Source organism: Phoxinus phoxinus, assembly GCF_949152265.1.
Source record: "Phoxinus phoxinus genome assembly, chromosome: 15".
NCBI lineage: Eukaryota > Metazoa > Chordata > Actinopteri > Cypriniformes > Leuciscidae > Phoxinus > Phoxinus phoxinus.
In genome coordinates, this window is record NC_136890.1 from 30,030,451 (window position 1) to 30,050,984 (window position 20,534).

General features: G+C 36.7%; 3 protein-coding genes across 6 annotated transcripts in view; all 3 read right to left on the minus strand.

Annotated features, from left to right (window-relative positions):
- Positions 1-145: 145 nt before the first annotated feature.
- slc35a2 (solute carrier family 35 member 2) lies at positions 146-9,871 on the minus strand. Its single transcript, XM_079637653.1, has 5 exons — positions 9,548-9,871; positions 7,695-7,877; positions 6,412-6,563; positions 5,513-6,207; positions 146-1,096 (listed from the first exon to the last, which is right to left on the minus strand). The coding sequence occupies exons 1-5, from the start codon at positions 9,627-9,629 to the stop codon at positions 1,063-1,065; spliced, it is 1,146 nt and encodes a 381-aa protein (XP_079493779.1). The 5' UTR covers positions 9,630-9,871; the 3' UTR covers positions 146-1,062.
- A 4,594-nt stretch (positions 9,872-14,465) lies between these two features.
- On the minus strand, positions 14,466-18,123 carry pim2 (Pim-2 proto-oncogene, serine/threonine kinase). Its single transcript, XM_079637915.1, has 7 exons — positions 17,864-18,123; positions 17,531-17,631; positions 17,379-17,429; positions 16,676-16,890; positions 16,424-16,593; positions 16,161-16,337; positions 14,466-15,886 (listed from the first exon to the last, which is right to left on the minus strand). Exons 1-7 carry the CDS (start codon positions 17,925-17,927, stop codon positions 15,738-15,740), a joined length of 927 nt encoding a protein of 308 aa, XP_079494041.1. The 5' UTR covers positions 17,928-18,123; the 3' UTR covers positions 14,466-15,737.
- A 1,698-nt stretch (positions 18,124-19,821) lies between these two features.
- Positions 19,822-20,534, minus strand: part of otud5a (OTU deubiquitinase 5a) — a 28,631-nt gene continuing 27,918 nt past the window's right edge. For all 4 annotated transcript variants that reach the window (XM_079636786.1, XM_079636784.1, XM_079636787.1 and 1 more), the window contains one exon: positions 19,822-20,384. In XM_079636786.1, coding sequence (XP_079492912.1) covers positions 20,263-20,384 — 122 coding nt within the window. In that variant the 3' untranslated portion in view covers positions 19,822-20,262. The remainder of the gene's footprint in view (positions 20,385-20,534) is intronic.

Below are 20,534 nucleotides of genomic sequence, written 5' to 3' on the forward strand. Positions count from 1 at the left end.
TGTTGAAAAATTACACCTTAATCAAGGAATTCTTGCCAGATTCAAAGATCATATCAGGTGAAAAATGTGGGGGAAATTAGACCAGGGATTTTGGGGTTAAACCCACTCAAACTAACAATTTTGTATTAATATCAACCAGGCAAATCACATTCAAAACTATGTTTATTCCAAACACAAATACAACAATAATATTGATCAATCTTCTGAAATAATAAAACATTTAGTTTAGGTTTAGGTCCCCTCACTTGTATTGTGAAATGATAAGTCAATTGTATATTTACAAGGTTGAAATATGCCCACTGTATTTCAGTCACATTTTAATGCTGCTCAGCCAATAATAAAAATAAAAAAATCTAAAATAGATATTTTAAAACAAAACGTGTACAGCGTGGTGATATGCATAGCCTACACGATATGTTTATATCAGAAATGCAGTTTTTGAGCTCTAAAAAGGTGAACTAAAGTTCATTGCCATATATATAACATGATACTATAACATGAAATAGAGTTTCTGAAGTGCACTGTGGATAAAGAAAAGTTTGCTTAATTATTTAAAGTATATTTGAAACTCTGTCACACATAGCACAGTTGAAATGTTAAAGGCACTAATACACAAAGCACCAATGCACACACAATATGGCAAAACACTTATTAGTAAAAAAGCAAAACTACAATAAGAGAAGAAAGACAATATTTCATAATAAGGCAGCAGCTTCTGAATTCCCAATTTGATGAGGCCACTGAAAAAAGTACTTTTCCAGTTCCAGCATACAACACATAAAAATTCCCTGTTTACATTAATATTACACCTTCAATCGATGACAATATCTAATGCATAACATTAGTGATAGTGAGGTAACAGTATAAATATGAGGTTTCATAAAGTCAGTCAGCACAGTTTAGTTTAGAAGTACGAGCATCACTTGTAACGGAGTTAATATTGTGAGCATAATAAGGCACTTGAAACATAACCCTCATCTCTTCCTTTGGAAATAGGGCAGGAGTGTATGACCTGCAGGCACAATGTGTTCTCATCATCTCTTCTCATGTATCATGTGTTTGTCAATTTCCTTTCTTCTTTCCTGGAGCCTTGGGACTAATGGTAACACAAAAGAGAGAGAAAGGACACATTAATTGTACAGTTAAAGAGAAACAGAGAAATAATATGTATGTATAATGTTAATCTGTGTTTGCTCGTTTTTATACATGCAATGCATTCTTGAATATCATACAGCCATGCCGAAGTAAATACCCAGCAATCTCACATTGCTCCTTTGTGAAATGTATATCAGAGATTAGCTCGTATTTAAAGGTATCTGGTAGAAATTCTCATTACACACGACTGGACTGAAGGTATGTGGACACACCTTTGTAATGAACAGATTTGGCTATTTGCACTATATCCCATTACTAACAGGAACAAAGAATCTATGAAAGTACAATACAATAATATAATGGTGCCGGTTTCTGCATGACAACATCCCTTATGCAAATCCATAAAGATGAAAGCTTCAAGGAAGGACCGACTGCCTGATTAATTACAATGGTTATGAAATTAAAAGTTCAATAAGTACATATGGATGGGGTGTTCAAGTTTGCTCATACTTTGGCCATGTAGTTTATATATATATATGGGGTGCATTAACATTATTATGCAAGAGATCAGTTAGTGGTTAGTTATGCTCACGCAGAAATGAAGCAAAATCACCTCTGATAACCTGTTCTGGTTACATTTTTTATGTCAGCATGTGCCCTAAAAAATGCTATTAAACTGTTTTTACAGGTAACGTGGGGAAAAGTAGTTTGATGTATGAAAAGCTCAATCAGCAAATCATGAGAAGTCCATGATCAACTAATTTATTAACTATTAATATGCATCAGGGTAGCATTTGTTTTACTGCATTTAATTTATGCTGAGTAAATTAAATATTACATAATTATTTTAGTGTAAACTACAGAAATGAGAGTCACTAAAGAACACATGAGAATTATAAAGTAACTAAACCTCAAAAACCCCGAAGTGTAAAATCCAGATATATTACCTTAATTACAGCAATGAGAGTATAGGAGAAATTGTCAGTAAAGTCATATTTTTCCATAAAAAAAAATATATATATAAAAAGTTTTTGTTTTCATTTTCAGGTGAAATATAATTACATGTATTCACTTACAGTAGTTCTCAAGTCTACACTGGGATTATACACACACGCACGCACACACAAGAAAGATAAAATGTTGAAGCTCATAAGAAACAGAAACTCTATTCTCTATTTGATGTTTATTGTAAGCCTCAAGAAAGAGGCCACTGTAAGAAATTAGCCAGCAGGAGCTGTACTTCAATTCTTCACAGACTATTTACAATATTGATCATAGTGCCAGAGACAGGGCTTAACAGAGGCCGTCCTTAATGATGAAATCTGTGCAGTCTCTCTGCAATGATGAGGTGTTAACAGTTGTCACAGAACACAAAACTGAACATAAATCTCAACTGGACATGTGCAACCTTTCATATTTGCGTACATGCGATCGCTTTCAGCTCAAGTTCTTCACATCAGATCTATTCACCAATGAGCCGAACATACAAAAGGAAACGAAGACCGTATTTTCAGTTCACAACATTGTACTTGTTTCTTTGTGATTCACTGAAAATGCTTCTATATTTTGTGACCCTAATTAATATTCATGATATATCTTTCAAGGCCATCATGTAAAACACCATCATAATAATCTCTCATAAACAAATCTGAAAGATTTACATGATTTTGTCATAAAATGGCTTGTAGTAAATTCTCTCATACCCAAACACACACACACACACCTAGATAACATATTTCACTGCACACACAAAATCGCTTTAGCTGCCTGAGGCCACTCTCGGCTCATTAGTTTCTGAAAAAGTCTCTAAAAACAATCCCATGATGGGGTTTAAGATCTAGACTAGCAACTTTAGAGCTGAAGGTAACCAGTAACATCACAATTTGTGAATTAAAGTCAACATGAAACGTTATTCGCAATGCTTTTTACCATCACAAAAGGTATTGGTTTCATCAGAAAAGCAGGTATTACATATAATGGAAAGTTTTTATGTCAATTTCTATTTGCTGTTATTGTAGTATTATTTATAACATTAACATTAAACATCCATTCAATTTCTACATTAACAACTGGCAAAAAGGAAAGCTATGGAAGCTTGTTTCATGTTGACTTTTTTTTCTCAGAATTGCGAGATATAAACTTGCACTTGCGTGTTATAAAGTCAGAATTGCAAAGGGGAAAAAAGTCAGAATTGAGAGATAAAAAAGTTGCAATTTTTATTTTTTATTCTGTGGCGGAAACAAGCTTCCATAGAAAGCAATTTTGAGGATGGGGAAAACTTTATATATAGATAAAACAAACATTTCTTTCTAATGTCCACAGATAATTTGTCCACAGATAATTTGTGCACATTAAGACCACCAACATGTAATAAAGTAAACGGAGCTAATTCTGATTTCATGTTGACTTAAAAATAAAAAATAAAGTAAATTAGTGCTTATGAACCACCAAAGAAAGTAAACAAACACTGCGGCCAACATTTCTTAACATTCGACTTTACAGCACTTAACCCAGTTCTTTGAAGCGTATATGAATTCTGACATGCACATTAAACCCTTTTAAAGAGCAACAAAAAGCCTCTTCACCAAACCACAACAATATATTTCCCCAATATGATCCATCACCTGTTGACCAAATTTCCATATGTGCTTTGGTGAGCATATTTCCTACTGCAAAAAAACGGAAATTAAAACATTCATTTTATATCAGGACGTTCTCTTGAGGTGTGTGGGGATTTAACTGAGAACAGTTTTAGCATATTTTTATCAAATATGTGCACAAAATTGTTTGTACAATACATAACATAAGATAAATCCACAAATCTTGACTTTTTTTGCATCATAAAAAGAAGATATTTTGATATTATGTACAGTGTAAGAACTATATTAACATATATAGTTACCATTCAGTCACAAGTTGATTGAGAAAGGCACAGCATTAACCAGTTGTTGGTTAAGCAAAACTAGTCCCCCTCACATAGAGACGCACACATTTGCACACACAAAGAAAACAAAAGAGCTTTCACTAAGGTGCCATTTGGTTAGAAAATGACCAGGTTAGTCAGTCTCCTGAACAGTAAAGAGCTGTGAGCTGAAAATGCCACGGGTGGTAAAGCAAGAATCCACATGGAAACAATGTTAAGTGATTGTCCGTCAAATACTTCGAGTTCAAGCACATTAAAACACATTTTAGTAGCATTAATGGAGCTCAATTTCAATTAGTGCTCATTTTCAGACATGCCCTGTAAGGGTGGCATCGCTTAACATTGATTATGGGTAAGGAGGACTTGCAGAGAAAAATGTTTGAGATGAATGTAATTTGTGTTAGAATTCCCTGCAAGCTGATTTACAAGCTTCCCTTGATCTGATTCCTCTACTATATCAGCCCAAATCACCCAGTATGAAGCCAAACTCAACACACAGACGACACAGTGCCACATTACTGCTACAGACACGAGTGAAACAAGCTCTTTGCCACTGTACAAACCGTAGAGGTGTTGCCATGAGGTATTGCCATGCTTTAAACATGGCAGACATTCAAACAGCTTTTCTCATCCATTCTCTATTTACACGAGACAATGATTTGGGACGAAGAACTTAGCATGTAGGAGAAGCTTTGGGTGAATCTCACAAAACCTGTCAGGATGATACCTGGGTAGATTTCACACCAAAATCACAATAGAAATTAGAGGAGCTTGATCAATTATATTTTGTGTGAAGAAAATTAAGCCTAGCGTTATGTGGACCATTAAGATTGTGACTTTTGCATTGTTGTCATAAAAAATAAACACATTCCTTAATTTGCATTACCATAAAGTGCAAAAAATATATATTATTTACATTTTTGAGAATTTAATTCATGCTGATTTTGAAATTTGAAAGTTAAATGTGCTTAAATTTCACAATGCAACCATTTGCTTTAGCACCAAATAGGCTTGCTTTGATTTGTTCCCTCTTCATTTTGAAGTGGAAGTTACAGGTTTTGTGAGATTCCTCCATTAGATTCCAGCCCAACGTTTCTCTGCTTCCCATCTTCTTCCCCCGAGATCGAGCCGTCTAACAGGAAAATGCTGTTTAAGGCAAACAGGGAAGGGAGGTGAAGATGTTGGAAAGAGTTTCAACAGATATCCCAGGTGAAAAATGCCACTGTTTGTTTTTGGTATTAAAAAAAAACGACAACTGAAAACAGTGCAACCTAAGTCTACGTCTCTCTGGTTTGTGCTTTCCGAATTAATTAAATAAAGGCCGACGGCCACGTTCATGAGCGGCCTAGACGTGTTCACAGAAGCACCCAAACCCACAGCAGCAGAGAGAAATGAGAAAGAGGAGAGAGTTAGCACTTCCACCGAGAGAGGTAAAGAGCGATTAATGGAAGGGGACACAGATAAGGTGGCTCATTTCATTTCACCAACACTGACTTTGGAAGGAAAGCATCCAGCTCCGAGTCTCTTCCATTGCTGTGGCTGGGTGAAGACGGGCTGGTGCTGGAAGTGCTGGCGTTTGGTTTGGGGAGACTGTACATATAGACGGCTCCTATGACCAATCCTGCGCCCATTGTGAATATCAGGTCCACGTGGAAGCCGAAGAGGTAGACGGACGTGATCGTGGACACGATGATGGAAAAAGAGGTGGCGAAGCCTTTGAGAATATTGTCTGCGTATTTTACGACGACAGCCACCAGGAGGCCGCCGAACGCCTGGTTGAAAATGACGCCCCACACAAGGGGAGTGTATCCGAACAGGAAGCCTTTCTCAGCAATGGCGGCGCCATCGTTCCACCACATGCCGAGGAGACCCAAAAGAATCCCGAAGATCCCGAGCTGGATGTTTCTCATCCACACCGAGGCGGAGCTGCCCTTCAAGATCTTCTCGAAGTAAACGCCGGCAAACCCGGAGGACAAGCACGAGACAATCACGGACACCAAGCCCTTGAAGTAGTTCTGGTTGGTGCCGGTCAAAGCCTCCTTCTGTTTCCCGCTCTCCTGGTCCACCTGGACGATCGCCACACCGGCGAACAGCAGCACTAGTGAGACCCACTGGACTTTAGACAGACTCTTCCGCAGCATGAGCACTGAAAACAATGCTGTGGTCAAGATCTTCAGCTGATATGTGACCTACAAAAACAAAATTAATCATTGCAACCTTCTGTAAGTTTCAAATCTACACTGAAAGCCTTGTTTTTACTAAACATAATATGTTTTGGGGTGAGAAACATATATATTTTACACTCACACTCACACTCACACTCACACTCACACTCACACTCACACTCACACTCACACTCACACTCACACTCACACACACAGGAGAAGTCTTACCTGGAAAGTGGCTGCTGGTAAATTGGAAATGGCCACATACTGCAGGTTGTTCTGTAAAGTGTAGATGAGTGACGGAACTGCTAACTTCAGTGTGTCCGAATACTGGATGAATATAGAGTCATACAACAACCATACGAAGATCTTCACATTACCTGCATTTACACACAAAAAAATGAAGAGAGACACATTGTTATCAGACACACTGCTGCTGCAATAATAATAGTAGAAGTAGTAGTAGAAGTGGTGTTTTTTTGTTAGTAGAGTTATTACATACACTAACATTTAAAAGTTTTGGGTCGGTAAGATTAAAAAAAAAGTGTTTTTGCTCACCAAGGACCAATTTATTTGATTTATTTTGTAATATTTTTTTATTTAAAATAACTGTTTTCTATTTGAATTTATTTTTTTAAATGCAATTTATTCCTGTAATGCAAAGCTGAATTTTCAACATTATTACTCCAGTCTTAAGTGTCACATGATCCTTCAGAAATCATTCTGATACGCTGATTTACTGCTTGAGCAACATTTCTGATTATTAGCAGTGTTGAAAACAGTTGTGCTGCTTTAATATTTTTGTGGAAACAGTGATTTTTTCCCCCTCCAGGATTCTATGATTAATAGAAAGTTCAAAAGAACAGCATTTATTTGAAATCGAAATCTTTTGTAACCTTATAAATACCTGAAGATCCATTTAATACATCCTTGCTGAATAAAAGTAAATAAATGTAAAAAATCATACTGACCCCAAAATATGCAGAAAAATATTTGGACACTTTAGCCACACTTAATGTATGATTATGAGTGTCATTGCATAAAACAGAATATCAAAGTGGCATTTACCGGTATTTTAAATAATAATCAACATATATACTACTCAACACAAAAAGTATTGTGAGAGAAGACATTAATCTTATTAAAACCATCTTTGAACTTAAAGGGTTAGTTCACCCAAAAATGATTTCTGTACCTCCACTGACTAAATCTGTTCATCATATAAAGCGATCGAGTCTCTTCAGAAAATTTGGACTAAACCGCTCGATTCATATGGATTAGTTTTGCGACGTCTTTATGAACTTTTTGTAGCTGTCAATGGAAGGACAGAAATCTCTCAGATTTCATTAAAAATACCTTCATTTGTGTTCCGAAGATGAACGGGTTTGGAATGACATGAGGATGAGTAAATGAAAGAGGTTTTTTTTTTTTTTTTTTTTTGGGTGAACTATCCCTTTAAGAAATATTCGAGCAGGCTGCACCGTAACAGACCACAACTCCAGTGAACGCACCTCTCTTCTGTATGATGATGATGACCAGACAGGTGAAGACTTTAAGAACTTCTGCCAACACTACGGCTGATGTGGGGAAGAAACGATCTCCCGGCAACGTCCGCACGTAGCGGATGCTGAGGATGAGCGATGCATTCTGGATCACCAGAATTGCCAAACTGATGTACTTCAACTTCTTGTTGACTGCAAGAGACAAGCACGAGAACATTTTGGTTAACAAAAAGCAGATTTTTTCACTGAAAGCGTGAAACTGGAAACGGATCTGAACCCTGACGTCAGCATTTCACTTTTCTAAATGCAGCTAGTCAATGTTTTGCTTGTATTTTCAGTTAGGACACACCTATACACGTCAACACTGGCTGAATGTTTGCTCAATCCAGCGCCAACACCCTGCTTTACAGACACTTCATTCATTCACACTCACACCACTGCGCCTAGAAACATATGCAGTTCACTGACACATTACTGGGTACCCAAATGGCCAAAACTACACAATCATCTAACTAAAAATGGATTCAAATGTGAGAAGATTAAAGACAGAAATAAAGGCAAAAAGGAAATACAAAAAATAAACTCATTATGATTGTGTTATCTCAGAGAGAAGAGAAATCACAAAAAAGCTCAGGTTTCTATACACACACGACGAACAGGAACTATGAAAATGTGATCCTGTTTCTCCAGTTTAAGTTTTTTTGTAAAGAATGTTATACATCCAGACAGACTGACGTATAACACACACCTTCTGCCACACCGTCAAAACTCATTAAGACACATGATGATATGAGAAAAGAGCTTTTGTCTGCAAGATGACATTGGCGTTTATACACTGCCTGAGGAAATTCAAAGAGCTTTACAAGAGCAAACCACTGCCATGCCCACGATTATCCCTTTTTATTTATGCCATCTATTACAATGTAGAGTTCTGCTACTGTGGCATTTTTACACATTCACAGATGATTCAATGGCAGAGAAATTGGTGCAAAAAATCTGGCAAATTGTTAACATTAGTTAATGCATCAGGTACGAACAACTAACTATTACCAGTTTTATTAATATAGATGGTTGAATAAAAAATTGTTTATTCATATATATATTTTTGTTGTTGTTAATTGTGTAGAAATTAACAGAATTAACCCAGATGAATAAATGCTGCAAAAATATTCACTGTTAGTTCATGATCCCAAATGCATTAACTAACTTTAGCTAATGTTTGTTCATGAAACTATATTTCCTTATTGCAGTGAACAAATGTGCAACACCCTCAAACTAAATTGGGAGTGATTATATTTTTTGTTTAGTAAAACAAAAAAATAGATATTGTTTGCCTTTGTGATTTTATAATTCATACATCAGAGGGTTAAAAAGGAAAAAGATGACAAAACGTGTATTAATATTTGAGATTTAACTATTGGATTTTTCATTATTTGCTCTCTACAATATTCTTACGCTAACTTTTACACAAAATACTGTGACGGTACTACCATGTTACAGTGATATCAGATGGTAATATCATGGCACTTTGCTAAAATCCTGAATGATTGTCACACTCCTGAACATCCTGCAAGATGCTGGTACGTTTTTGTAAGTGATAGTATCAAACAGCAATATCATAGTCCTATAATATTCAGATTCCATGGTCCATGTTATTTATGTCTATGTCCAAAACACATGGTGATATTATAGTAGGCTGTGGTAACCATGGAATTTGGGTGTGTAACTATGGTCACCATGTCACATTTTCATACTTCATTGCATTTGATCTGACAGCCAAAGCAGAGTCCTTGAACAGTCAGGTGTTTGAACCAGAGAGCATACTGAAGATGAAATTATGTTGTTGTTGTTGTTGTTTTTACCTTCATTCTGTCTGCGGGATGATGTTTTATCCTCAATGCTTTTGTTTGGACTTTCATTGCCTCCTGCTGCCATCATCATCATCGAACATGAACTTAATTCAGCCCACAAACTCACACGATCCGCTCGATCTGTATTGATTACAGAGCTTGATGATAATTTCCCCACCGCTGCTCCATGAAATAGCTCACTTATGAGGTGAATGAGGTCGGAATGATCCGAGCTGTGCTCGAGGAAAAGTGTTGACGTCCCCAAGCACACAATCACTTCCTGTAGCCGTTCGCGAGAGCCTCGACCAATCACACGCGCTCACGCTCTTCTTCTTCGCTCTATCGCGATCTGAACTACGGAAACAAATTAGCGCCGCCCGCGTGAAGCCTCGAATCAAATAAATGGCATAAAAAGTACCTCAAAATTACTATGGATTAAATTCTGAATATGAACTTTGAAGTAACCAAATTGCGTGGTATTATGGTGGTTCCTCCGGTGGTATTAGGGTGGTTTCAGCCACAGTATTTTTGAAAGGGAATTAAGCGATCTATTGGGACTTTACAGACAAAATTCAAAGAAATATAGTGTACAGTTACTGAAAGAAAATAATGAAAATGGAAGCAATGAAGGATGCGTTTTTTCTGCTTTGTTTTGGAAAACAATTTCTTTGTATAATAATATATTATTACTGTGCTATTTTAAAAACAAAAAGTATATTTAAATTACAAATGGCAATTGCATTTAAAGTCGAGTTTTAATTCTTAATTAAATATGTGCTATTATAACGTTTAATTGACTTAATTGTTGCACACCACATACTTATGTGCTAAAAAAACTACATTTTTAAAATTATATTAATCTATGCTTGCTTGTATCTGAATTAAAAAAATAAAAGAAAAATATCAATACAAAGGTAACTAAAAGTAATCAGGTAACTAAAATATTGTTGCTCCATAATAATTAAATATGACAAAAAAATCCATTGCAACTGTCTCTCAAGAAGAGTTATGTGTTGCTCTACATGGACCTCTAGATGGCAGAAGCACACAATCATTGCAGTCTTATTATCACGAGACATAAACATTTTATAATGTAATAATGTTAGTTAATGGTAAAATTGTTTGCTAAATATAGTTTATAGCGAAGTAATATACACATGTTAGATTCATATTGAACTTGAGTTTTAACTGGCATTATTTGAGGCTGAACAAACACCCCCACAAATATAACAACATTTATAAACCCTGAGAAATGTGGCGTATAAAAGTAAAAATACCTATCTTTTTTGCTTAAATAAACATTTCTCCTCATAAGTAATAATATTTGACATTGATCAATTTAACAGCTGATTTTGATTGTATATTTGTTAAAGTGACACACACTTTAAAGTGATACATACATTAAAAATAAAGGCAAAAACAAATTTGATCATTATTGCATAGTTTTTATTTGCATATATTCTCATACAAAAAGGCAGTACATGCATATAATCGATATTTATATTTTTGACTTTTATATTTACCATTATTTAGTTCTATTATCTTTAGAAAATATATATAATGGTCAAGAAGACAAGTGTTTCTTTTAAAATAGATATTTCAAATCAAAATTTTATCGATGAAATCTCTTAAATGGAACATCATATGACAACAGTCACTCACATTACATTGTTCAGCACACAAGTGTTTAGAGTAAAATCGTTCTGCCAACCCAAGCAATACCATTGGAAGATGTTTGGCCTGTCTTCTGCATCGTGATGAGAAACAGACAGGTGAGGACTTTAAGGATCTCTGCCATCACGACAGCAGACGTGGCCAAACCATGATCGCCAGCCAGTGTCCACACACAGCGGATGCTGAAAATGAGCGATGCATTCTGGATCACCAGAATCACCAGACTGATGACCTTCATTATCTTACCTGCATGAGACAAAAGTCAGGGATATTTAGTTATCGTTTACCTGTTGTTATAGGCACAAATGCATCTGTAAAGACTTACTGAAAGTGTGAAACTGGAAATAATATACACTGACATGCATGGACGACTCTCACTTTTCTGAATGTAGCTACTAGTCATTATCAGTTAAAGACACACCTAAACAGATGAAAACACACTTCTTACAGACGATTCATTCACGCCGCTGCATGTGGAAACTATTTCCTGGAAAGCAAGTTAATTTATCAATGGCATTCACTAAGAAATAATAATAGAATGTGAGAAAGGCAAACACTTTCCTGAGAAATCTTCTCAAAAATATGATTATGTCAGGTGGACCATATAGACAAAGAGAAAGAGAGTTTTTAAAAAACTGGATATCTGATTTCTCTATTTATCAAAGCTATTCTTTTGAATCTTCATTTATCCTGCAAACTGATACACTTCAGATGGTTATTGGCCTAATATGGTAATATAATCACCATGAAATCAAACTTAAATTGTTATTTTTAAATTGAACATTGCAGTATTTATTATAAATTCATCCATGTTATTATTTTTTAATTAATTTGCCCTCGGAATCTATAATGAAAATAACTTCTCCCTCTTGCAGCGACAACTCTTCTCTGATTATGTGTTTTTCAGAGCGAGGGCGGGACAACCTGTCACTCACACGAGATCCACCAACAGCAAACCACAACCATCCAATCAACAGAGTCGTGCAGGTATGACATCACTTTGTAGGCCAAAACGCGGAAGCGAGTTAGCATTTTAGCACTTCCGGTTCCATCGCCCCGAAGTCAATGTTTTTTTTTTATAGGATTTTGGTTAAAGGGCTGAAATAAGGTCTGTGGTGAACACAAGCTCAAGACACTTTTTACGTTTTATTCTACGACATAAAATACATCAATATCACCCCACTCAGGATTTTTTGAAGCTGTTACGTGTCTTGAAAAAGGCGGTTGCTAACAAGTGGCTGAATGGGACTACAGAGGCTGTCGAGGAGGTTAAACGTCATCACGCCGAACAGGTAAACTCAGTGCTTTTACGGCATTGTTGTGGTTATAATTGTGCTCTTATAGACTACTCTAACTCAAACGGTCTGGGGAAATGTTTTTAGATAAAAACTGAAAGAGTTGTCGGAAGCTTAGTGATGGTGACGTTGAATTTGTGGGACCGTGGTGTAGTTCGTTTATAGCCTACCTTTAGCTTTTTACTTCTGGCGACTGCATTTAGGCTTCAAGATTCATAAAAGTTGTGTTCATCTGTGATAATTATCTTGATGGGCAAAACGTGCAAGTGTCAGAAACTTTTGTTGATCACAAATCTTGTTCTTAGCGATAATCCAAAAGCCTATGGGAAAATCTTATTGGGTTTTCTCGAGGAAACCAGTGTGATGCTAACTGCCTACAAAGTGACACATTTTTATATAAATTGAGAAGCAGTGGCTGCCTCCGAAAACACATGCTCTCTCGAGTAGGTACTTATTTTGAAAATGACTTCACGACCACTAAAAAGTAGGCTATGTTATATTGTATGTATGTGTATGTGTATTGTGTAGTATGAATGTAATCTGGATGTACTACATTCGACATGTTGTCATTATCATGTGATGTGACCTACAAGCGTCAGTTGTGTTACTTCACCTCCATTCACATCCTAAAATATGGATCATAAGCACACTTCAGAATTTAACCGGAAGTAGTAGGTCATCCGGGTACTTTTTGCCGAACGTACAGTAGCCTATGATTGTCACATATTGTTTATGCCTACTACATATTAGGAAACTATGTGATTTCGGATGCAGACAGTCCGTACGTCACAAAAGGAAAGAGAAAACTGTCGCAACTTGCGTTTCATATCGACAATCCTCCTTACCATAGTAGCCTAGCCTACTTTTTTGTACTTTTATTGTTTGAATCAATGCAAAAAGCACCGTGGCATTCTTGAAACGATCTTATACTTAGTAATATTGTTTTTATATGATAACAAATAACATATTCATTCTTCTATGATAAATGCATTTGATCAGAGAAAGTTGTTTTTTACCTTCCTTCTGTCTGCAGGCAGATGTTTTACCTTCAGAGCTTTTGTTTGGACTTTCATTGCCTCCTGCTGCCATGATCATCATCGAACATGAACTTAATTCTGCCCACAAACTCACACGATCCGCTCGATCTGTAATTAATGATACAGAGCTTATGATATAATTTCCCCGCCGCTGCTCAATGAAACCAAAGACTTTAGCTTTAAAAGTCTTTGGTGAAACAGCACAGATGAGGTCGTTATGACTGACGTCCCACAAAATCACTTCCCGTAACTGTCCGTGGGATTTTTTTTTTTTTTTTTACACTTTTTTTTTTTCCTTGAGCATTTATTTTCCATTATCCCAATCTGATACTTTCATAGCCATCCACAATGGCTTCATTTCTATTTAGCTGAACTATCATACTACTAATACACTAATACAATTAGGAAATGTACAGTACAGTCAAATACATCCTGGGTGCAGTAAAGAAGCCAGATATATATTACACCACATGGACCAGTAGGGGGCAGCAGCACCATTCCGCATAGTCTAAGTAAGACATCACAATTAAATGTAGTTTTTCCTATAGATAATCTAAATATATATACATTTTCCTAAATAAAGATCCAATGAGAGTCAAGGGATAAGTGTAACTCACTAAACACTAGTTTAAAAAGGTGCTTGAACACATCAACAGGTGTGGTAAATGCCGCCAGGTTTCAGGTGATTCAGAACAAATGATGTGGAAAGGTTGTTTCAGTCGTTGCAGTAAAGCATGGGCAGAGTTCTTCATTCCTTCACTTGTCGGGAATAACTAACCTGAATGGTTTGCCTGGAGATCCCTGTTTAAAAATCTCCTCAACTTGAAGTATGAAATGAAAACAATGATCACTATTTAGATCTAACCACTAAAGTGACAGCAGTTCCTCTTTTAATTTCTAATAATATAAAAGACAAGACAGATGTTTCTTTAAATATAGATATTTCACCTCTATATTTTTTATTTATAGAATCTCATAAATTAATACACAATTCAATACACAAGTATTTACAGCAAAGTTGTTGTGCCAACCCAAGCGAAATTGGCAAGGATTTTATTTTTCATAAAAATATCTGTATCAAAAAAAATACCCCAGTGTTTACACAAATGCATTACACATTATGTTTGGAGAGGTCCAATTCACATACATTCAGTTTCAAAGTCTTCAAATCAAAGAATTTGAACATAGCAATGCTGTTTTGGACACAAACTTTGGTCACATCAAAATCAAATGTATCTGTTTACCTCACATAAAGCAGTAAGGCAGATCTCTTTGGTGTGTAATAATGAAATCAAACTATTAGGAGAAACTCACTTGGCCCTTTTTAGTAAACATCACTAGTGGGTTAGTGGTTGAAGCCCTCAAGACATTAGTCAAACCTTTGACCTTTGGGAACTTTCAACAAAATGACACATCTGAGCATGTTCAGCACGAAAGCGTCCTGACGACATTCTTTAAGTTATAGACCAGGTATTTCACAATCAATACCGACAGAAACCAAAAGCCGCCCGGCTAATGGCTCTGAGGAATCCATCTAGTGGATTGGTTCATTTAGAGTAAACAGGATCCACAGGAATGTTCCTCTTTTCTTCTGTCGCACCTTCTTTGAGACTGTGTGTTGATCAATGGGAACAGATCCACATGAGCCTGAATTATTGTTACGGCAGGCCTCCCATCAAAAGACTGGAAAGCAGATCCAGTCTTTTTGAAACCCCTTAGAACAGGGAGAGAATATCACTGTACAGCAAAAACCTGTAAAACCAGGTATCATCGCAGTCTAATAACTGACTGCAAGTCCACCCACTGTCCTTTAAGTCAGCTTGAACTTAAAACAACACAAACAGACAAACAAAACGAACACAGTTTGCTGCTTCTGAAACCTCATGAACCACAGAGCGCACAAATAAATTAGTACGTGGCTGAAAAAATAAATAATCAGCAATAAATAAAGAAAAGTAACGTTTCCCGCTGTTGCATTGAGCTGTGATGGCTGTAGTTGTGGGAAAAATTCACTCATAAAGTAAAACTGCATCAATCCAGAGCTTCGAGAAGCACTTTGAGAAGTCCATATGAAACAAAAACCAACGTTGAAGGCAGCCAAACAAAAATAAATAAGGAAGTATCCAGAAGCCAGCAACTAGAGTTCAGTAAGTCCAGTGTAAAACGAAACAGTGTGTGTTAAAAGTCCTTCAGGATTTAAAGGCTTGGCTTAATATTGCTTTCAGCTTGCAAATCTCCCATGTCCTCAGAGGTCTCCGTCATCCAAGGGTGCTGCAAAATCTGCTCCAAACTCGGCCGGTCCTCCGGGCTGTACGAGAGGCACCAGCGAATCAGAGACTGGCATTCTGAAATGAAACGGTATCAAGGTTGAATAAACCTGCCATCGTTTACTCAGACATAGTTTATTTGCGCACTTTCCCATTGTATGAACAAAAATACAATGGAGGTCAATGGGAACTGAAAATGTTCAAATATCTCTTTTTGTGAACACAGAAGTCATACAGGTTTGAAACGACATGACGGTGAGTAAATGATTGAACTTTAATTTTTGGGCGTACTGTCCCTTTAAGAAAGTAGATAGGGTTGATGATTCCCATTTCATTTTGTTTGAGGGCTCACCTTTGGAGATGCGTTTAGTGAAACTCGGAATGGCTTTTACAATGTCGCCGTCCCGCTCAAAGGGAATGTCTCCACACACCATGTCGAACAGAAGTACACCCAGTGACCACACAGTGAGCGGACCAGCGCTGTAACGCTGGTGGAGGATCCACTCTGGAGGGCTGTAGACTCTGGTACCTAAACAGACAGAGGGGTCACTCGTACCTGATCCACATTCATGTTATATTCATAAATACGCATTAACCACCCCAAAGCTGCCTTACCTTCAAAGTCAGTGTAAATGGAGTCCTGCAGCAGAGCGCCAGAACCAAAGTCGATGATTTTGATGTCACCGGTGCGGGTGTCAATAAGGATGTTCTCATCTTTGATGTCCCGATGGACAATTCCCTTGGAGTGGCAGAACTGGAGGGCTTCGGTGACCTGTTTGAGGAACCTGAAAAAAGACAATTCTCATCAGTATTGGAGTTTACTGTTAAGAACTCAATGTCAAAATAAGACTGTCTCCTTATTCGCACCTCTGTGCAATGGGCTCCTCCAGGGCCCCACGTTCAGTGATGAAGTCAAACAGGTCCTGGCAGTGTTGGGGTTTTTCAAACACAATGAGATACCCCTGACCCGGCATCTCAAACCAGTCGAGCATCCGGATGACGCCTCGGTGACCGGGCACCGACCCTCCACCCAGACACATGAGGAGAGCGACCTCCATGGGCACTGCGTTTGCTTCCCCAGGCTGTGGGAGTTAAATAAAAACAATGATCATTATTAAGTTTCAATTCTGAATATGGTTTTATTGCACATTCATATTTTCCCTGATAAAATTCCCTACTGTAGGTGTAAACTCCCTGGGTTCTAAATGTTATTAAAAAGGGGAACTACGATTTCATGTCACATTTGTGGGCCTATAAATGTACTTGTTGTTTTGAAACCAAATCTATCTTTGATTAGGTCTATGAAACTGGTTCTGACACATTAGGGAAAGCCCACTTTCCCTTTTTAGGTGTTCCGAATCGTCACGCCTACGTCACTTTGTTCCGGTAAAAATATGAATAATGATAATAAACAGTAGAGGGCGCTGTTAATCATATTTCTTTTACTTCTTTTTTTTTTTGGGTACGTTTTCAATGGTACGTAGGCTATTCAAGCAGGTACTGACTAATTGAAAAATAAAAACTTGTAAAAAAAAATAAAAAAAAAGCATTTATATGAAAGATTACTCACCAGGTTTGCCCACTGTTGAATTCTGTCACGGGATATTTGTTTAATAGCGACCTAAAAATCATAATACAAGTCATTTAGAATACTACATTTATGAGGGGGGAAATTATTTACATTTTTATATCAATTATTATGATTATTTTTTTCATTTTTACCTGTTGCCCGTCTGAAATGCGCTGTCCGGAGAACACAGAACCGAACCCGCCGCTTCCCAGAAGGGTTCCCATTTTATACTGCTTCTCAAAGTGCTCTTTAACTGAAAATAAACACAATAATGTTCAAGAAACAACATAACAAACCAGGAATGAATGGCATTTATTCGAAATTATGCATCTGGATTAAGATAACATTGAAATTGAAAAAGCGATTTTTATTTTTATTTAATTGTTGAGTACTTTAAAACAAAAATGTGTTTAAAAACAAATTCAAACATTGGCATACAAGTAAAATCTTTATATTTTTGCTGTTCGGTGTTATAATGAACTCACCATTTTTCGCTTTAACTTCTTCCAGCTGATCCAAACGCAGGTCAACAATACGTTTATCCAACATTTTCAGTTGTTATAAGAATAAAAATAAAAACCCAAATGATATCTTCAGCTATCACGGTCAGCCGCCTCAGCAGTGCATATCCATGTTAGTCTGTTATGATTCGTCTCTGTCTATTTTCAATTCAGTTCAAATTCCGCCGTTTTCAGTGAGCGTCTATGTGCACTCTCCTTCAAACACACGTCGCGCACAGACTGTGAATAATCTCAGTTTGTTGATGTTTTAAGTTTACATGTGTAAACACGCCCACTCTCACGATCCCGCCTAATCGCAGCCAACACGCTCGAGTGTTTTGAACTGGCAGCCAATCACAGCGCTGAAACTTTTAAATAAACGAATATTAATGAGCGGTGGTTAAAATTCTAAGAATCGTCACCTCCCGTTGCCTAACGTACCGGAGAAAGAGCGCGCGCGCGTGCGATGACAGGAATACATTTGAGTTTTTTTAACGCGTAACTTTAGAAATCATCCATGCACTAATGCAACTGTTTCTCCACAAGCAAAAATGGCTTAAGTCTCCTTTAAGCTTTCCTCTTTTTCTTGCTGAACTTAACTCTTTTATTTCACCCCTTAAACTTATAGATAACAAAAAAGTGCACATTTTTTGATGCATTATGATGATTTATTCAAAGATATGATTTAACATTATTATTGTTATGCTTTTCTTTTCTTTTTTGTGTATGTATATTTACATAATTTGATGTATGCAAATCCAGGATATTCATGTTTTCTGTGGTGTATCATTGTTTGTTCATTGTAAATGATACAACCTTGCTTAACTTCCCTGAGCTTGTAGTTATGTATAAGTTTGCAATAAAAATAAAATAATGCAACTGTTTCTAGTTGCATTTTTAATGAGATCAATATAATAAACATGACGACTATTCTATGTATATATATATATTTTCTTTTAAAAATATAATTTTAAAAACAGTTAGAGTGTCTCACAAATAAGGTACAAATAAACCTGGAATAGATCCTAGTAATTAATAAATGCTACTAGTACTGAACAAATAGTTACCAGAAAAAATGGTATGCATTTATTTTGGAAGTGAATAAATCTGAACTCCAAATCCCGATGATTAATGAATTGCAATAGCAATGAAAAACATAGTCACTATTGAATTAGCCTACTTACTGGTAATTAAAAAATCGTAATGTAGTTGAAATTACAATAATTTAGGAAAAACATTGCGCACAGTTGCACATGTAAGCAGGGATGATTTTAGACTGGTTTGAAGGCCATAATGACTCATTCTCCAGCATGCTCTGTGCATGTGGGGCAGTCCCTATTTACAAAACCTGCTGTGGTTTCACCTCCACGATGATGACATTCAAAAAATACAGAACTTTTAATAGATAAATGATAGTGTTTGCCTATACTTTATGCAGACCTGAATGTCCTTGCAATCCTTTGAGACTGGTAGATTTCAGCAATGCATTAAAGTTGCATCAAAGACCCTTCCACATACACTACCACCTGTCAAATATTCACACACCACATTCTTTAGTAAAACTATTTTCCACATTTGAGAATGATAGTAGTCATCAAAAACGACAAGTTCACAAAAAAATCTAAACATTTTAGATTAATAGTGATGTAGCCTATCAGAACTGTGACACATGAACTCTGTGAACTCAACACATGAATTTAACATTGTAAATGTTGTGCTCTGTTTTTCTGTTTTAAACAGAATGGAAATAGTTCACACTTATGATGGACACTTGTTGGCCTCTTCACCATTTGTTCCAACTCAAAATATTGTGTGGGAGTGTGTGTGTGTGTGTGGGGGGGGGGGGGGGGGGGGGGCAGTTAATGATAAACAAATTCAGTCAAGTGTGTCTAAAAACGATCATGTTCATGTCATATGTCACAAAAAGGACGCCAACAAAGAAGTACATTTCTTCAGAAAGTTCTTTTTTTATTCCAAGAAAAAAAAAGAGCATTTTCATCCCAAACAAGAAAATAAAACAAGATTATATTAATCAATTATTAAGAGGATAAAGTATGACTTTTTTTTTTTCAATAACTTTTTATTTCCCCATGTATTCAATAATGATATCAGTCATGTTTATTTTCACATGCACCTAAAGAAGTCCGATGATGATGATGATGGCGTAAGAAAGAAAAGGAGTGGTTAGGTGAGTATCACAACAACGGGCCATTACTGCTGGATGGCTGAGGCCAGTGATGGACTGATGGATGGATGAATAAATGGATGGGTGAAGGAAAGGAAGGACAGTGTGAACTGCATGATGATGGAGAGAATGTGATTGGTTTGATCCCCATGTATCTGCCTCCTGCTTCGGTTGCAGACTGTGCCTTCACCCTCCTTTATCAACTGCTATCTGGAGAAGGTTCTCTATGCATGGCGTTTTTCTTCATGCTATCGAGGTATTCCTGTTGTGACACGGCCAAGACGGACGCCAATATCTCATCGTCTTCCCAGTCTGTTAGTCCTATTGCAAAACAAGAGCAACAAAACAAATCACGGTTTGGTCACATAGATAAAAACATAACACACGACAACTCCAAACATTTAACACACATGACTGAATTTATTATCAAAAGCCAATTCTTGAAATATACACATTGAGTCTACATGTGCA

Excerpts from the sequence above, each read along its gene's own strand:
- slc35a2 (XM_079637653.1), bottom strand. The coding sequence starts at position 9,629 with ATGATGATGATGGCAGCAGGAGGCAATGAAAGTCCAAACAAAAGCATT. Across the intron at positions 7,878-9,547 it reads ATCCCGCAGACAGAATGAAG|TCAACAAGAAGTTGAAGTAC; the intron begins GTAAAAACAACA and ends TGTCTCTTGCAG. Across the intron at positions 6,564-7,694 it reads CATCATCATACAGAAGAGAG|GTAATGTGAAGATCTTCGTA; the intron begins GTGCGTTCACTG and ends GTGTAAATGCAG.
- pim2 (XM_079637915.1), bottom strand. The coding sequence starts at position 17,927 with ATGTTGGATAAACGTATTGTTGACCTGCGTTTGGATCAGCTGGAAGAA. Across the intron at positions 17,632-17,863 it reads AGAAGTTAAAGCGAAAAATG|TTAAAGAGCACTTTGAGAAG; the intron begins GTGAGTTCATTA and ends GTTTATTTTCAG. Across the intron at positions 16,338-16,423 it reads CATTTACACTGACTTTGAAG|GTACCAGAGTCTACAGCCCT; the intron begins GTAAGGCAGCTT and ends CTGTCTGTTTAG.